Source organism: Crocuta crocuta, unplaced genomic scaffold, assembly GCF_008692635.1.
Source record: "Crocuta crocuta isolate KB4526 unplaced genomic scaffold, BGI_CrCroc_1.0 scaffold323, whole genome shotgun sequence".
Classification (NCBI taxonomy): Eukaryota; Metazoa; Chordata; class Mammalia; order Carnivora; family Hyaenidae; genus Crocuta; species Crocuta crocuta.
Genome location: NW_027536465.1, coordinates 1689180 through 1705732, shown reverse-complemented (window position 1 = coordinate 1705732; position 16553 = coordinate 1689180). Strand labels below are relative to the sequence as shown.

The window sequence follows — 16553 nt, the reverse complement described above, 5'->3', positions numbered from 1 at the left end:
TGGATGATATTTCTTCCTCCCTGTACAGCTTTGAAAGAAAGAATAATATTACCGAGGCATTAAAATCACGCAAAGCTTGGGGTGCCTGGTGGCTTGGTTGGTTAAGCGTACGATTCTGTCTCCCTGTTTCTCTGCCCCTTCCCCTCTTGTGCTCCCTCCACCTCTCAAAAATTAATAAATAAACATTTAAAAAAAGAAAAGAAAAGATGGGCATCTGGGCGGTTCATCTGGTTAAGCGTCCGACTTCAGCTCAGGTCATGATCTTGCAGTTTGTGAGTTCCAGCCCCTCCCCCGCTCATGCTCTGTCTCTCAAAAATAAATAAACATCAGGGGCGCCTGGGTGGCTTAGTCGGTTAAGCGTCCGACTTTCGCTTAGGTCATGATCTCGCGGTTCGTGGGTTCGAGCCCCGCGTCGGGCTCTGTGCTGACTGCCAGCTCAGAGCCTGGAGCCTGTTTCAGTCTGTGAATCCCTCTCTCTCTGCCCCTCCCCTGCTCACGCTGTCTCTCTCTCTCTCTCCTAGAAATAAATAAAACATTAAAAAAAATTAAAATAAATAAATAAATAAACATAAAAAAAGATATTAAGCAAAGGTTTATCTCATCTATGAAAACTGAACATGCATAAATATATTTTTAGTCATATATCTTATTCTTCATGAACCTGCCGTGTTACCTGGGGGAAGTCCCTCACTTCTCCTTGCTTCAGCTCCCTCAATAGTCTAAAATGTGAGCTGGATCATTCATTTCCTTTTTTTAAAATTTCTTGTTCTTTTTTTAACATTTATTCATTCTGAGAGAGAGATAGAGTGCGAGTGGGGGAGGGTCAGAGAGAGAGGGAGACAGAGCCCGAAGCAGGTTCCAGGCTATGAGCTAGCTGTCAGCACAGAGCCCAACGTGGGGCTTAAACCCACGAACCATGAGATCATGACCTGAGCCAAAGCCAGCTGCTCAACCAACTGAGCCACCCAGGTGCCCTGTACATTCATTTCCCTACTGTACTTGTTGGAGCCTTTGAGGTCTGTTAAAATCTACCCCTAGAAGTCACTGAGGAAGAGAATGAGGAAGTCTTTGTGGATGGGGCTGTGTGTTCCCTCCACCTCCATGACCCAGAGCACCTCTGATTTTATTCTCATTGCACTTGGTTTCTATGCCTTAAGAGCCATTGGAATAAACCAACACTCATAGGCCTTTCAGTGACAACATGATAGGGATCGATTTGAACAGCATGTTATAATTTTAAAAGCTTCTGCACACCTAATAACAATCAATTTTTTTTTCAATGTTTATTTTTGAGAGAGAGAGAGCAAGAGGGGGAGAGGCAGAGGGAGAGGGAGATGCCGAATCTGAGGCAGGCCAGGGTCTTAGTTGTCAGCACAGAGCCCGACACGGGGCTCGAACTCAAGAACTGCAAGATCGTGACCTGAGCCAAAGTCAGACCATTAACCAACCCAATCACCCAGGCACCCCTACAATCAACGTTTCTACTATTTGTCTGAGGTTAGGGGGAAAAGTGTTAGCATTCTCATGTCTATTAATACTGAAACTGGGCTCAATAAGCATTAAGCCAATTTTCCAAGGTCATACAGAAAACCAGCAGCACAGGAAAAGTAGTAACACAAGTCTCTCTGTCTCTTGCTTCTAGGATCTTTCTACTCTTCCCTGCTGCCTGCCAGCTTCAGTCTCTATAAATCCAAGAATAATTTGCATAAGGGACTCTACAGAATTTTTCCGGTCCTTTCAATGGTGAGTCTCATTAGCCCATCCATTTCCTCTCTCCACGATCAAGGCATTTTAGACCATCGTCCTTCTATTAAGTCTCAGAAATGACAAGTCTTCTTTTCATTTACTATTATTTTTAAAAGGTCATTTCATAGATACACAGAGATTGGGGTTTAACATGAAGAAGAGGACCAGGATGGGACTGGAAGTGGTTCTGCTCACAAAGATGACAGCCCAGCCCAGGCACGCAGACACAGAGGGCGTGAAGTGCAAGGTTACTACAGGGATGTAGGCAATACAGGCGCGCCCTTCCTGTAAAACCCGAGCAGTTTGTGATAAGTTTAGGATTTGCACTGCCTGACGGAGTGCGGATGGAGTATAGACACGCAGGGGAGCAATGGTAGCGTCCCCTCTCCGGAGGCCACATGTTCTCTTACTATAGAGTAGAATCCTGTTTAGAAAGGAAGTGGCAGATCCAATTTAGAGGATTTTCAGTTCATTCTATTTTGCTCATGGGAGTCAGGAGCGAGCAACCTTTTATTACTTGAATGTCAATTTTGAAAAAAAAAAAAAATTCCAGGGAGGCTTAAGAGACACACAGAAGGACACAGAGAAAGCTAACGGTGAAGCCAGACTTTGGATCTCAGCACAATGCGTATTCTGCCCATGCCGTTTTGACGATTTCTGAGAAGTTTCATGACGGTGGCAATGGTGACCAAGTTAACTCAGAGTTAGAGGAAAAAAGCTCTCCTCAGCTAATGCCATCTATCTGAGCTGTCTGGCACCACCTTCAAGGTGGTCCCCAATCATGCTGGGGAAGCATTGCTCTTGCTCTACATAGAAACAAGTTGTGAGAGCCCTGAGAAATTACGTGGATAAATAAGCCCTGAACACACATTGCGTCGCATTTGTTCTGGAGAATATGACTACTTACTTGCCTTGTTTCCTGTTATTCCATCTCTGTGGGCGCAGTCGTCTCTGCAGCAGATACTGATGGGTAGCACGTTTTATCCAGAAAGACCTAGACTGAGCCACTCACATTGCAAGGGACCTGGGCACTGTATAAGAGTTTTGAGGATTTTACTTTCTTCACCTCTCTCAATCTGTCCTCATCTCTTGGTCTTCAGTTAACCCCTTGTCATTTCTCTTAGATGGTTACAAATTTCCTAACTGGTGTCCTTTCCTTTGGTGTAGTTTTGCCTAATTCATCCTATCTGTCTTTTCCAGAAATGTAATTATGTCACAAATGGGACCATAGATTCCTTTGTTTGAAAATCGTCAATGGTTCCCTATTGCCTACAGAATAAAGATTAAACTCCTCTTGGTATCTGGTGTCCTGTTTCCCTTGATCCTCTGTTTCAGGTGTTTACATTTTTTAAAGTTTATTTTATTTATTTTGAGAGAGAGCGTGCGCGAGCTCATGGGAGGTGCAAAGAGAGAGAGAGGGAGAGAGAGAATCCCAAGCAGGCTCGGCACTGTCAGTGTGGAACCCAATGTGAGGCTCAAACTCACAAAATACGAGATCATGACCTGAGACAAAATCAAGAGTCAAAGCTTAACCGGAACTGAGCCACTGGGGTGTCCCTTAGGTGTTTAAATGTTATTCAAATTCTTGCTGGCTTACGCCTTTGGATCTGCATTGTTTCTCCCTATATCCGCCATACCCTCTCCACTTCCAGCATCTCCTATTTTTCCACCTTCACAAATCTGATCTTTCAACACTCAGGCTGAGTCTCCTTTTCTGTGAAAACTTTCCTGACATCCCTTTGTGACTCATCGTTCTCTGCACTGACTTCTCTTCTGGTGCTTGTCACAGATTGTGCCATATACTTTCTCACACATCTGTCTCTCCTTAGTTCAATATAATTCCCCCATCACCCCTCAAGTACATCCTGCCTGCTCAGTGTTCCATTCATCCGAAGATCATCAAAGCTTTACCTAGTCTGGAGCATGTATTAGGTGCCCAATAAACAATTTTTAGATTAATGAACACAAGTAGTTGATAAGTGCACATCATGCCTTATAAGCGTCGGCATTGGAGTGTTGGGTGAGTGAGAAAGATAGTGACAAATACAGGCTAGGAAACTCTTGTTAATGTCCTTGACTTGACCTCAGGGATGCCAGAGAGGGATGCATTTTCCAGGCTATAAAATAGCTCTGTGACCTTGAAAAAGTCACTCCTCTCTGTGTGATGTGGTGTGGAACAATATTAAGGGCTTTGGAGTCGGGCATACCTGGGCTGGAATTCTGCCTCTTCCCTCTTTATTACTTAGAGCAAATCATCTATTTTCCTCCTCTGTAAATACTGGGAAACATGATACTTACTTCATTGGGGAGCATAAGGAGCAACCATGATCATGTCTGTAAAGTACCCAGCACATAGTAGGCATTCAATTAACTTGATTCCTTTCCCTTTCCCCCAGAAAACACGACCATCCCTGACTATCCAGAAGAGTTATTTAAGAAGACTTTTGCAGAATGTAAAATGTTATTGAATAGAAGAACAGGTTACCCAAGTGGGCTGGAGGGTTAAAGTGCTAGGTCATCAGGTTTGGGAATAAAGCTGGCTTTGGATCAAAGGCAAAAGAGACCCAGTGAGTCATGGGCAATGTGTAGATATGAGGCTGGCTTTGAAACCTCTACAGTTTTTAAGGGAATTTGGGGGCATTTAAAAATCATTGTTGTTGTTTTTTTAAGGAAATACCCGTCTTGTGGAAAAACACTCTGCGATCCCCATGGACAGACCTTAAGCTGCAACAAAATCTCCCTAAATGCATTTCAGTTGGTCCAGTAAATACAAGCTGCTTTCTCCTTTAGCATTCTGTGTCCGTGGCCCCTTCTTAGAAAGATATCCCTCCTTTCCCAGCATTTAACAGCCACTTCCATTTTCTCTCACTAAAGTTTTCAGGCATTTTTACAGTGTCTTAGACACCGGGTGCATTTTTCATGCTCATCCTATTAATGCATGATCATTAATGCATGTCAGTGTCTCACACTGACAGTTCCATGTCCTTACCTAAACCTTTGGTATCCAGGCAGAAATCACGCCATCTGAGACCCAGTGGGTGGCTGTCAGCATATATGATGCCAGGGAACCTTCATGTTCGAACGTCAAGCCCCTCTCACGATTAGTTACACTAGACTTCAAGGTCTTCTCTTCCACCTTTCACATTGGAAAGGGCAGACTCAGGGATCATGTCATCTTAGCTCTTCTGCCTGTCCCAGAGTATCCCTGTTCTGTGCACTGGTCCCTCAGGCTCAAGACTAATATGAGAATTAGCAAAGGGAATTTTATTGGATGTGAGGGTGGAAAGAGAACAGAACTTCTTTGATCATTTTGGAGTTCCAGTGGGAATTATTAACATTTCCAAGTCATTGCTGCATACAAGTTCACACATACGCACATGCGTCCACACACACACACACGCACGCACGCATGCATGCATGCACGCATGCACATATATAGGTACCCACATTTCTTTGCTTTCCACATTCTTGTAAAACCCCAGAAGACAGAAGTCTATCTGTTCTGATTCTCTGAGTTTTAGGGAAACATCTTAATAGAAACATCTAATGCTATATGATCATTCATTCTCAATGTGAGCAGTGTGCCAAGGCGACAAAAATTGATTCTCCGGGGCCACAAAACTCTTAGATGTTACAATGATGTATGTCCTTCAAAGAGCTTCAGTACATAAAAAAGATACACAGTCTATCTTTGGTATTAAATTTTCTTGTGGGAGAACAATCAAGAAAAATATCTGGGGTGCCTGGGTGGCTCAGGTGGTTAATTGTCTGACTCTTGATTTCTGCTCAGGTCATGATCTCATGGTAGTGAGACTGAGCCCCACATTGGGCTCTGCGCTGACAGCATAGAGCCTGCATGGGCTTCTCTCTCTCCCTCTCTCCCTGCCCCTCTCCTGCTTGTTCTCTCTCTCTCTCTCTCTCAAAATAAATAAGTAAACTTAAAAGAAAGTTTAGGTTAACATAAAACAAATTACCAGGGCGCCTGGGTGGCTCAGTAGGTTGAGTGCCTGACTTTGGCTCAGGTCATGATCTCACTGTTGGTGAGTTCAAGACCTGCCTGGGGCTCTCTGCTGCCCGCAGTCGGCTTCGGATCCTCTGTCCCCTCTCTCTCTGCCTCACCCCCACTCGTCTCTCTCTCTCTCTCTCTCTCAAAAACAAATAAACATTAAAAACAAACAAATAAAAATACCATTGTGGATTTTGTGCAGATATATTCCCAAACCATACAAATCTTTTTAAGGTTAATTTCAGTGGGCAAAATAGTAGCATGGTCCTGAGAATAAGAAATTCTTGGTCCAACTAGATTTGTCCGTGTATATATCTTACTGAACAAAACTTAAAATATTCCTTCTCTTTTCACTAGTTGGTGAAATATATTGAAGATTCTGCACTCAAAATACTAAATCAAGAAATGATTTTAGTAATTAACTGGGAATGCAGAGCCACCAGAGAGAGCATGTATGAAATAAACACGTCCATAATCTCCATATATGCATATTTAGGGTTAGAGGGGTAGACAACAGGGAGCCCGGATGGTGAGCCTGATTAACGCTACGAGCGGTGCTAACGACCACCTTCTCAGCATTTATCATTCTTCATTCTCTTGACAGCCTTGTGAACAATGTCATTTCCATATTGCAGGTGGGAAAAGTAAGGGGAAATATGTTAGCATAGAGAATCACAGATTTCACCAAAATAGCATTAGGTTATTGATTTCCACTTTATATCCCCTACTTCTCCCAAGGTCACAAGCCCAATAGCTCATGTTCAGCTTCATCTCTTCGTTTTCTGGTTCTCTTCCTGGAAGAGAGTTGAGGGGCTATGAGGATATACAGAAATGACTGGAAAAAGAGCTAGCAGTCTGTAGCGCCAGGACAGCAGTTTGAAGAAAGCAGATCATAGATTTCCGGGCTCAGTGTGAGTGCTCACCCCAGCTTACTGCTCTCAGAAGGTCCCAGCCTTCTGTGTAGTCTTTTCATGGCGGACTTCATCTCCTGGTTCCTCAGGGTATAGATCATGGGGTTCAGCATGGGTGTAATGACCGTGTTATTGATGGACACGGCTGTGTCCATGGGCAGCGTAGTGAAGGGCCGGCAGTAGATGTAGACACAAGGCACAAAATGCAGAGTCACCACGAGGATATGGGAGGTGCAGGTGGACAGGGCCTTGTTTCGTCCTGCCCCAGAGTGAGATCTCAGCATCACTAGAATGACGGTATAGGATCCCAGGAGCAAGAGGAACCACAACAAGGTCACAAGCCCATTGTTAGAGATCATGAGAAGTTCCAGGGCAAAGGTATCGGCGCAGGCCAGCTTAACCACTTGGGGCACATCACAGTAGAAGGCATCCAGGACGTTGGGGCCACAGAAGGGGAGTGGAAGCATCAGAATTATCTGGACAATTGAGTGCAAACCACCACCCACCCAGGAAGCCACCACCAAGCCCACCCACACCTCTCTCCTCATAATGGTCACATAATGCAGGGGTTTGGAGATTGCAAGGTATCTATCATAGGCCATCACGGAGAGGAAGAAAATATCTGCCCCACCAGCAAAATGGAAGAAGAAGATCTGTGCGATGCAGCCATTGTAGGAGATGGTTTTCCTGTCTGATAACAGATCCACCAGGAACTTGGGGACAGTGACAGATGAAAAAACAATGTCTAGGACCGATTTGTTGCGCAGCAGAAAGTACATGGGAGTGTGAAGGTGGGATTCACAGGTGATAGTCAGCACAATGAGGGCATTGCCCAGCACAGTGGCTACATATACTGCAAGGAAGTTCACAAACAAGAAACATTCCAGCTCCTGGAAGTGAGTGAGTTCTAGGAAGACAAATTCCTTCACATTGGTGTGGTTGCTCTGGCCCATGGTGGGGAAGACCCTCCTCCAGGTCTACCTTGGGAGAAGGTACATTAGGGTTAGGAGTATGGCATTCTGAGGGGACAGCATCATTTATCCTATATTGTTTAAGGCTCTCGCAAGCATCCAGATCATCATGACTACGCAGAAAAACTGGGCTAGGGTCTCCCCTCTTGTGGCCTGGAAATACTTTATTCTGATGATTCTTCTTTCCTACTGGAAATACGCTGAGCGGACAGCAAGAGCCATCCCAGTCCGATGCCTTCCCTCTGACAAGAGGGAGATGGCATGACTACGGTCATTTGACTATGCCTTGCCTTCTCTCCTGCAAGAGTATATGTGCAGAGCTTTATTCTTTAACAAAAGCTTTCACCTGAAACATATTGATTTTTATTCTCATGATGTTTCTGTAGGGTCTCCAAGTTATATAAGGGAAGCTGAAGCTTAGAGCAGGTAATGACTTGCCCACATTTGCACAATTGCAAAGTCAGTCAGTGGCAAGTCAAGGATTCAAATGCGAATAGTTTTTCTGCCTTGACAAAGACCAATGTTAATTGGGCTCCTCTGAGTCCTCTTTTCAGCTAGCCTTGACCTTGGCCTTCTATTCTGTCCTTACTGAGAATCCTGCTAAATCAGTTTAACAAGAAGACCCTACCCTTGATATCTGATCAAATGTCTCATCCCTGATCCTTGATATCTAACTTCTTGTATCTAAGTTCCTGGCTCGTCTTTGCAAGAGTCCTGTTAAGTCAGGTTAGCAAGACTCCCTTTGTCTTTGATGTGTCCTTTTAGTAGTTTCCCACCTACTGACCCCCGCACTTTGCTCCTTGGCTATAAATCCCCACCTGTCTGTGTTGTATTTGGAGTTGAGCTTAATTTCTCTCCTTTACTCTCATATTTTTGGCCTCTGTTGCAATAATCTTCAGTAAAATCTGTCTTGCCATTTTACTTTATTTTATTATTATTTTTAATGTTTATTTATTTTTGAGAGAGAGAGAGAGACAGAGCCTGGGTGGGGGAGGGGCAGAGAGAGAGAGAGAATCTGAAGCAGCTCCAGGCTCTGAGCTGTCAGTACAGAGCCTGATGCGGGACTCAAACTCAGGAGCCTTCAGATTGTGACCTGAGCCAAAGTCAGACACTTAACTGACTGAGCCACCCAGGTACCCCTGTCTTGCCATGTTAAATAAGTGTCTAGTGAATAAGTTTTATTTCATAGACTCCAGAGGTTTCCCACTGTACCATTCTGCCAGATCAGAGATTCTGGAACTTACTTTGGTTTATCAGAATTATAGAGGGGAGAGAAGGCTTAAGCAGTTAATTAAATAGCGTGGCTACTTAATCCTCAGCTCCTTGTTAAAAAAAAATCTTTTTTAATGTTTATTTTTGAGAAAGACAGAGTGAAAGCAGGTAGAGAGAGGGGGAGACACAGAATCAGAAACAGGCTCCAGGCTGTCAGCACAGAGCTTAATGCAGGGCTCAAACTCATGAGCCTTGAGATCATGGCATGAGCCAAAGTCGGATGCTTAACCGGCTGAGCCACCCAGGTGCTCCTTACCTCCTCCTTTAAAAGAAAAGAAGAATCAAGCCCTCATAACTATTACCCCTCCTGCACTCAGAGACACTTGGATCTCACCAGGTCCAGGGGCTCTTGATAGCGTGTAGAGCTGTCATCACTGTTCTGAGCACATGCATGTATCACTGACAAATTGACTGTTAAGGCTGCAGAGGTGACTTAACTTTGACTCCTCACTTCAGGAGTGAGCAGAGAAGATTGCTTGTTTTTTGAGAATCAGTTTGACTTGGTAAAAGACGGAGAATTTTTTTAAGTATTCTTTTTTGTTTGTCATGAAAACACTTAAGATCTACCCCTGTTGACAACTGTCAAATATACAATAAAGTATTTTTATCTCCCATCTCCTCTACCCACCCCAAGTCCCCCGTAACCATCTTTCTATTCTCTGTTTCTGTGAGTAGAGCACGTTATGCTAAGTGAAATAAGCCAGACACAGAAAAACAAATACTGCATGATCTCACGTACATGTGGATTCTAAAATAGTCAAACTCAAAAAAGATAGAGATTTTTAACCATGTTTGATGACTCCCGTTTCAGGGAATTTTCACTATTGCTGTATTATAGCAAAATAGTTTTTTTTCTAAATCAGATATTTAGCCATCAGAGGACAAAACTCTTGTCAATAAGAATATCTGTGGGGCACCTGGGTGGCTCAGTCAGTTAAGTGTCCGATTTTGGCTCAGGTCATGATCTTGTGGTCTGTGAGTTGTAGGCCCGCATCAGGCTCTGTGCTGACAGCTCAGAGCCTGGAGCCTGCCTAAGATTCTGCATTTCTCTCTCTCTCTGCCACACTCTGTCTTTCTCTGTCTCTCAATAAATGAATAAACATTAAAAAGTTAAAAAAAATCTGTATGTCCAACGACTTTCATATCCCAGGTAAATTTTACAAATTCAAGTAGTTGGGATGACTGAAATATGATTCAACAATAGGAAATAGTCTAGGTAGTCACTGCAATGAAATTATATCTGAAGGAAATAGGCTAAGAAACAATACACTAGATGAAAAAAGAACCAAGTGCTTTCCCTGAAGAAAAGCATGATAAAGCATCCTGAAAACAGCATATTTCTTGATGTTTCTTTTTCCAATTCTGTTATGCTTGGGTGATTTTTACGATTTAACCTGAGGGTGTGGGACACATAGAAATCCTTAAACTTCTTGGTTGATTTTCCTAGATTCCTTGTATTCTTACCATTAGAACCATTAACTCCTTTCGAAAAGTGAAATTTTTCTTTAAAGTTTCTTTTAGGGGCCCTGGGTGGCTCAGTCTGTTAACATCAGACTTCGGCTCAGGTCATGATCTCACCACACCCGAGTTAGAGCCCTGTGTGGGGCTCTGTGCTGACACCTCAGAGCCTGGAGCCTGCTTTGGATTCTGTGTCTCCCTCTCTCTCTCTCTCTGCCCCTCCCCCACTTGCATTCTGTCTCTCTCTCTCTCTCCAAAATAAACAAACATCTAAAAAAATGCTTAAAGTTTCTTTTAGTACGATCCAACAGGAATCCTACATGTGACAGCATCCAGGAACAACACAGTACCTAGAACTGGTGCTCTGGTGTTTCTTACCACCATCTAACAAACAGCAGAATGCTATTTGAATGGTATTCTACATTCGGGATTATGTTATTGCCTATAACAGTGGTTACAGAGAAGAGCCCATTTTAGGATTACATTAAGGGCAGGATCTATTCAGTGTCCCCCATTTGAGACCGCAGGGGAAAGCAGGGGAGACATTTGTCCTTGATCCAAGTGTAAGGGAGGGTCCCCTGGGAAACCAGTGAGATTCTTCCTCTTAGGTGATGTAGACTAAGTACCAGGCCATTCCTTCCCCTTCCTTTGATTTCCATACACTCAAAACATATATGTGGCTTAATTTCCTACTCCATACTTTTTCTGTTTCTGTTTCTTTCTCCCTTTCTTCCTTCCTGCCTGCTTTTCTTTCTTTCTTTCTTTCTTTCTTTCTTTCTTTCTTTCTTTCTTTCTTTCTTTCTTTCTTTCTTTCTTTCTTTCTTTCTCTTCCTTCCTTCCTTTCATTCTTTTTTTCTTTCTTTCTTTCTTCCTTCCTTCCTTTCATTCTTTCTTTCTTCCTTCCTTCCTTCTTTCCTTCCATTCATTCTTTTTTTCTTCCTTCCTTCCTTTCCTCTTTCCTCCTTCCTTCCTTTCTCTTTTCTTTCTTTCTTTCTTTCTTTCCTTCTTCCTTCCTTCCTTCCTTCCTTCCTTCTTCTTTCTTTCTTTCTTTCTTTCTTTCTTTCTTTCTTTCTTTCTTTCTTTCTTCTTTCTCTTTCTCTCTTTCTTTCTTCCTCTTCCTTCCTTCCTGTCTGCCTCTCTTTTGAGAGAGACAGAGAAAACATGAGCAGGGAAGGAGTAGAAAGCGAGGGAGAGAGAATCCCAAGCCGACTCTGCACTGTTTGTGCAGGTCTCGAACTCATGAACTGCGAGACTGTGACCCCAGTTGAAACTAAAATTTAGATGCTTAACCAACTGAGCCACCCAGGCACCCCTACTCTATACTTTTTCAAGCAATCTGGAAAGATATCATAATAGTGGCAACCATTACCTGAGAGTAATTGGATTTTGGTAATTTTACTTTAAAAATATCTTCTATTGTGTCCAATTAAAAAATGACTTTAGGGGTACCTGAGTGGTTCAGTTGGTTAAGCAACCAACTTCGGCTCAGGTCATGATCTTGCAGTCTGTGAGTTCAAGCCCAGCGTCAGGCTCTGTGCTGACAGCTCTGAGCCTGGAGCTTGCTTCGGATCCTGTGTCTCCCTCTCGGCCCCTCCCCCACTCATGCTCTGTCTCTGTCTCAAAAATGAATAAATGTTAAAAAAAATTAAAAATGACTTTAAAAGTCTTCTGATTTTGGAAAAAAACTTCACGCATATTGACAACTTGAAGTAGAAGGTTTCCCCCCATTAATTTGAGCTCTGATATTATGCCTCTTGTATTTTCTTTTTCTTTTTCTGTAAAATTATCTTAAGAAAGGTGAGTTCTTAAGAAAAGAGAAGTGCAGGGAAGACAATTCTAATTACTCTTGGTATTTAGTCATCCCATGAGGCATTGACTGAAAATGTCTAACAGAGAGCCTGGGACCAGCCAACTCAGTCTTAGGACACTGACATTGAAGCTACTTACTAATTGGCTTCTCTCTTGAATTAAAACGATTCCACTGGTTAATCATCTTAGAAGATTCCAAACTATAGTTGCAATGTCAGGACAAGACAGAATGGTGGCCTTTCTATCTTGTAAACTCAGGGCTGCATTATGGAACCCAGAGGCAGTTTGTTCCAAAAAGCACAGCCTTGGGGAGCCTGGGTGGCTCAGTCAGTTAAGCATCTGACTTCAGCTCAGGGATCTCAGGGTTCATGGGTTCAAGCCCCATGTCAGGCTCTGTGCTAACAGATCAGAGCCTGGAGCTTGCTTCAGATTCTGTGTTTCCCTCTCTTTCTGTCCCTCCCCCACTCAGGCTCTGTCTCTCAAAAATAAATGTTAAAAAACTTTTTTAAAAAAAGCACAACTTTTGAATTCAGGTTCAAGTATTTTAAATGTTGACTGTGTGACCCTGAGAAACTTGACTTTCGTGCACGTCCAAGTCCTCTGCTATGGAAGGGAAGCAAAAGGCTTACTCTGCAGTGGAATTTACTTGTTATCACCTAGCACTTTTTATGACCTATCATTATGTATCTATTTGTTTCTGCCTCTTCCTCCAAACATAAATTCCTTGAGGGCAGAGAATTTGTTTCCTCACCTCCTTTATATCTCTGGCTCCTACCGGGCATATAGTAGTTATTCAGTGAATCTTTTTGAATAGATGAATGGACAGATGGATGACCAGTGCCTGATAAACAGTAGTTACTCAGCAAGTACTTCTTTTTCACTTAATTTCCAGTCTCATTCTAAAGGTCTTCCCTTTACCCCCTCCCTCCATTCACTTCTGTTTCTGCATAAATCCATTAAATGACAATTCATATGAGAGCACATTGTAAACTTCAAAGCATTATACAAGCATATGGGTATTAACCATAATGTTAATGGCGTTATATAATTGCATTTTTCTCCCTGAGTCCAGCTAGCTTTCAATCTCTTTTTTAGAGAAACGCTGTGCCAGTTATTTCTCTATATATTATAGGTGCTCAGCGAATGTTCAGGGAATGAATTTTAGTAAAAATTAAATCACTTCTAATTTGAATGTGTCTTGACAAGTCTTGTATTTTACGTAAGAGACGAGATCTTAATCAGCCTAAGGCTTTTAGTTGAAATGGACAAATACTACAAGAATCGCACATGGGTATTGTACCTTTCAGGAACCAGAGACTGAATGGTATCAAAATCCTAAAATCGCCTGTGGGCTAAGATAAGTTGCCTGCAATTGCATATACAGGTAGCTTCACTTACCTTTGCATTAGAAAGGGGAGTCTGAGAGTTCCCCCATCTTCACTGCTCTTCTCCTCTGTTCCCAAGTGCATACACAGTCCACACTGCTCCCTTAGACACTGAATTGGAACTCTCATATAATAATCAGCAAAGGGAATAGTGTCAGATATTTGCAGGAAATATAATTTTCAGTGGGGAAGCTGGTAGTTGCAGCTGCAATGGGAGTTATTAAAAAGTTACTAAGCAACATATGAATATATTGGGATATTTCCATTTACTTTTTCTTGCTTTCCAGTTTAATTCCACTGTGGTCTGAGAGTGTGCCTGGTATGATCTGTGACGGTGTATTTTATAGCCTAGAATGTGGTCTATCTTGGTGAATGTTTCATGTGAGCTTGGAAAATATGTGTATTCTGCTGCTGTTGGATGAAATATTTTATAAATGTCAATTAGATCCAATTGATTAATGGTGCTACTTAAATCAACTGCATCCTTTCTTATTTTCTGCCTATTGGATTGTGAATTTCTGATAGAGGGGTATTGAGTTGCAACTTTATAATATTGGATTTGTCTATTTCTTCTTGTATTTCTATCAGCTTTTGTCTCATCTGTTTTGACACTCTGCTGTTTAGTGCATACACATTAATGATTATTACATACTAGGAGAATTGCCCCTTTATCATCATCATTATAAAGATCCTCTTTTAATCTGATGATTTCCTTTGTTCTGAAGTCTGCTTTATCTCAAATTAATGTATTTACTCCAGTTTTCTTTTGGTATATTTTTTTCCAGTGTACTACTTTTAATTTGTGTCTTTATATTTAAAGTAGATTTCTTGAAGGAAACATACAGTTGGGTCTTTAAAAAAATCCACTCTGCAGTCTCTTTTAACTGTGTATTTAGACTGTTTGCATGATCAAGTGGCTTAAAAAGCCTTTTATTGTAAACTATAGAATACTTTCAGCAAAGTAAGGCATAATTATAGAACCAACTCTTTGTAACCATCATTCAGATCAAGAAATGGAACATTGCTAGGGTTCAGAAGCCCTAGTGTGTTACACTCTGACCACTGCCCCCACCTCACACTGATCACAACCCTGACTTTTATGGTAATCATTTGCAGATATTTTTTTTTTAAACTACTTACACATCCATTAAAAATATAGTTAATTTCGGGGTGCCTGGGTGGCTCAGTTGGTTAAGCATCCAATTACTGCTTGGGTCATGATCTTGCGCTCCATGAGTTCTAGCCCCGGTCAGGCTCTGTGCTGACAGGTCAGAACCTGGAGCCTGCTTTGGATTCCGTGTCTCCCTCTCTCTGTGCCCCTTCCCCACTTGTGCGCGCTCTCTCTCTCTGCCCCAAAGATAAATATTTAAAAATATATCATTATTTTGTCTGTGTTTGAACTTTATGTGCATTAGATCATATTGTAGCTGTTATTTTGTATTTGGCACTTTTGTTTAACAGTATGCTTGTGAGATCAATCCATGTTGCATGTAACCATAATTTGTTTATACTTATCACGATATGGTATTCCAATGTATAATGTATCTCCGTTATTTGTCCACATCTCTATGGACACTTAGATGGTTTACTATTTGGAGCTTTTACAAACAATGCAGTTCTGTTAATCCAGGTCTTTCTGAGAAGCAGACTCCAAGCCAGGACTGAACATGCAAGGGCTTTAGTAAAGGATGTTCTTTTACTAAAGAAACTGTGGTGAGAGGAAACGTAGAAGGAGTCAGGGAAGATTGGGATTGATGTCAGGCCATGACACAAACCTGATCGTAAGGGACACGGAATGGGAAGGAAGAATGGCTTGGGGAGGAAGCTGAGTCTTGTTTCAGTCCTCTGGGTTGGCAGAAAAGAAGAGTAAGAGAGTAGTGGTTGTGTGTTTGGTGAGTTTTGGAGGCTACCTTGCTCCCTGTATCTAGTTCCAAATGCCATTGACCAGTGGTGTGACTTGAGGCTACAAATATGGCAACAGGTTTTTTTCCCACATTTCTTTCTTTATTGAAGTATAGTTGACACACAATGTTACATTAGTTTTGGGTGTACAACATAGCTATTGGACGAGTCTATGTATTATGCTATGCTTACCGTAAGTGTAGCTACCGTCTGTGAACACACAATGCCATTACAACACCATTGACTATACTCCCTATGCTCTACCTTTTATCCCCATGACTTACTCATGCCATAACCGGAAGCCTGTACCTCCTACTCCCCCGTTTTGCCCATTCCCCATCTCTTCTCTCCTCTGGCAACCATCAGACTTTTCTCTGTATCTGAGTCTGGTTTTGCTTTTTGTTTGTTCATTTGTTTTGTTTTTTACACTCCCCATATACGTGAAATCATATGGTATTTGTCTTAGTCTGACTTATTTTACTAAGTCCACCCATGTTGTTGCAAATGGCAAGATCTCATTCTTTTTATGGCTATTTAATACTCGTGTGTGTGTGTGTGTGTGTGTGTGTGTGTGTGTGTGTATCACATCTTCCTTATGCATTCGTCTAGTGACAGACCCTTGAGGTATGTAGCCGTATCTTGGCTATTGCAAATAATGCTGTGATACACATAAGGGTACTTATTTTTGAATTAGTGTTTACATTTTCTTTGGGCAAATACCCAGTCGGGAAATTATTGGATCATATGGTATTTCTATTTTTAATTTTTTGAGGAATCTCCATACTGTTTTCCACAGTGACTGCACCAATTTACATTTCTACCAACAGTGCACAGGCTTCTTTTTCTCCACATCCTTGCCAGCACTTGTTTCTTGTGTTTTTGATTTTAGCCATTCTAAGTGATATCTCATTGTGGTTGTGATTTGCATTTCCTACAACAGGTTCTTTTTTGAGGCTCAGTTTCTTTTGTTCAGTGGGAGTGATATTGCCTGTCTTATGGGGCTGTTGAGACTCCTGCTTCAGAGGATGTATGTAAAGTTTATAATAAAGTTCCAGGCCAAGAGCAAGAGCTCCTTTAAGGGGCATATTACCAA

At 42.0% G+C, this 16553-nt stretch overlaps 1 protein-coding gene across 1 annotated transcript; it reads right to left on the bottom strand.

Annotated features, from left to right (window-relative positions):
- Positions 1-6671: 6671 nt before the first annotated feature.
- OR4D6 (olfactory receptor family 4 subfamily D member 6) lies at positions 6672-7616 on the bottom strand. The gene has a single exon (XM_077748787.1). It carries the CDS (start codon positions 7614-7616, stop codon positions 6672-6674), a length of 945 nt encoding a protein of 314 aa, XP_077604913.1.
- Between the last annotated feature and the right edge of the window lie 8937 nt (positions 7617-16553).

Bases quoted from the DNA above. Each gene is read 5' to 3' on its own strand.
- OR4D6 (XM_077748787.1), bottom strand. From the start codon at position 7,616: ATGGGCCAGAGCAACCACACCAATGTGAAGGAATTTGTCTTCCTAGAA.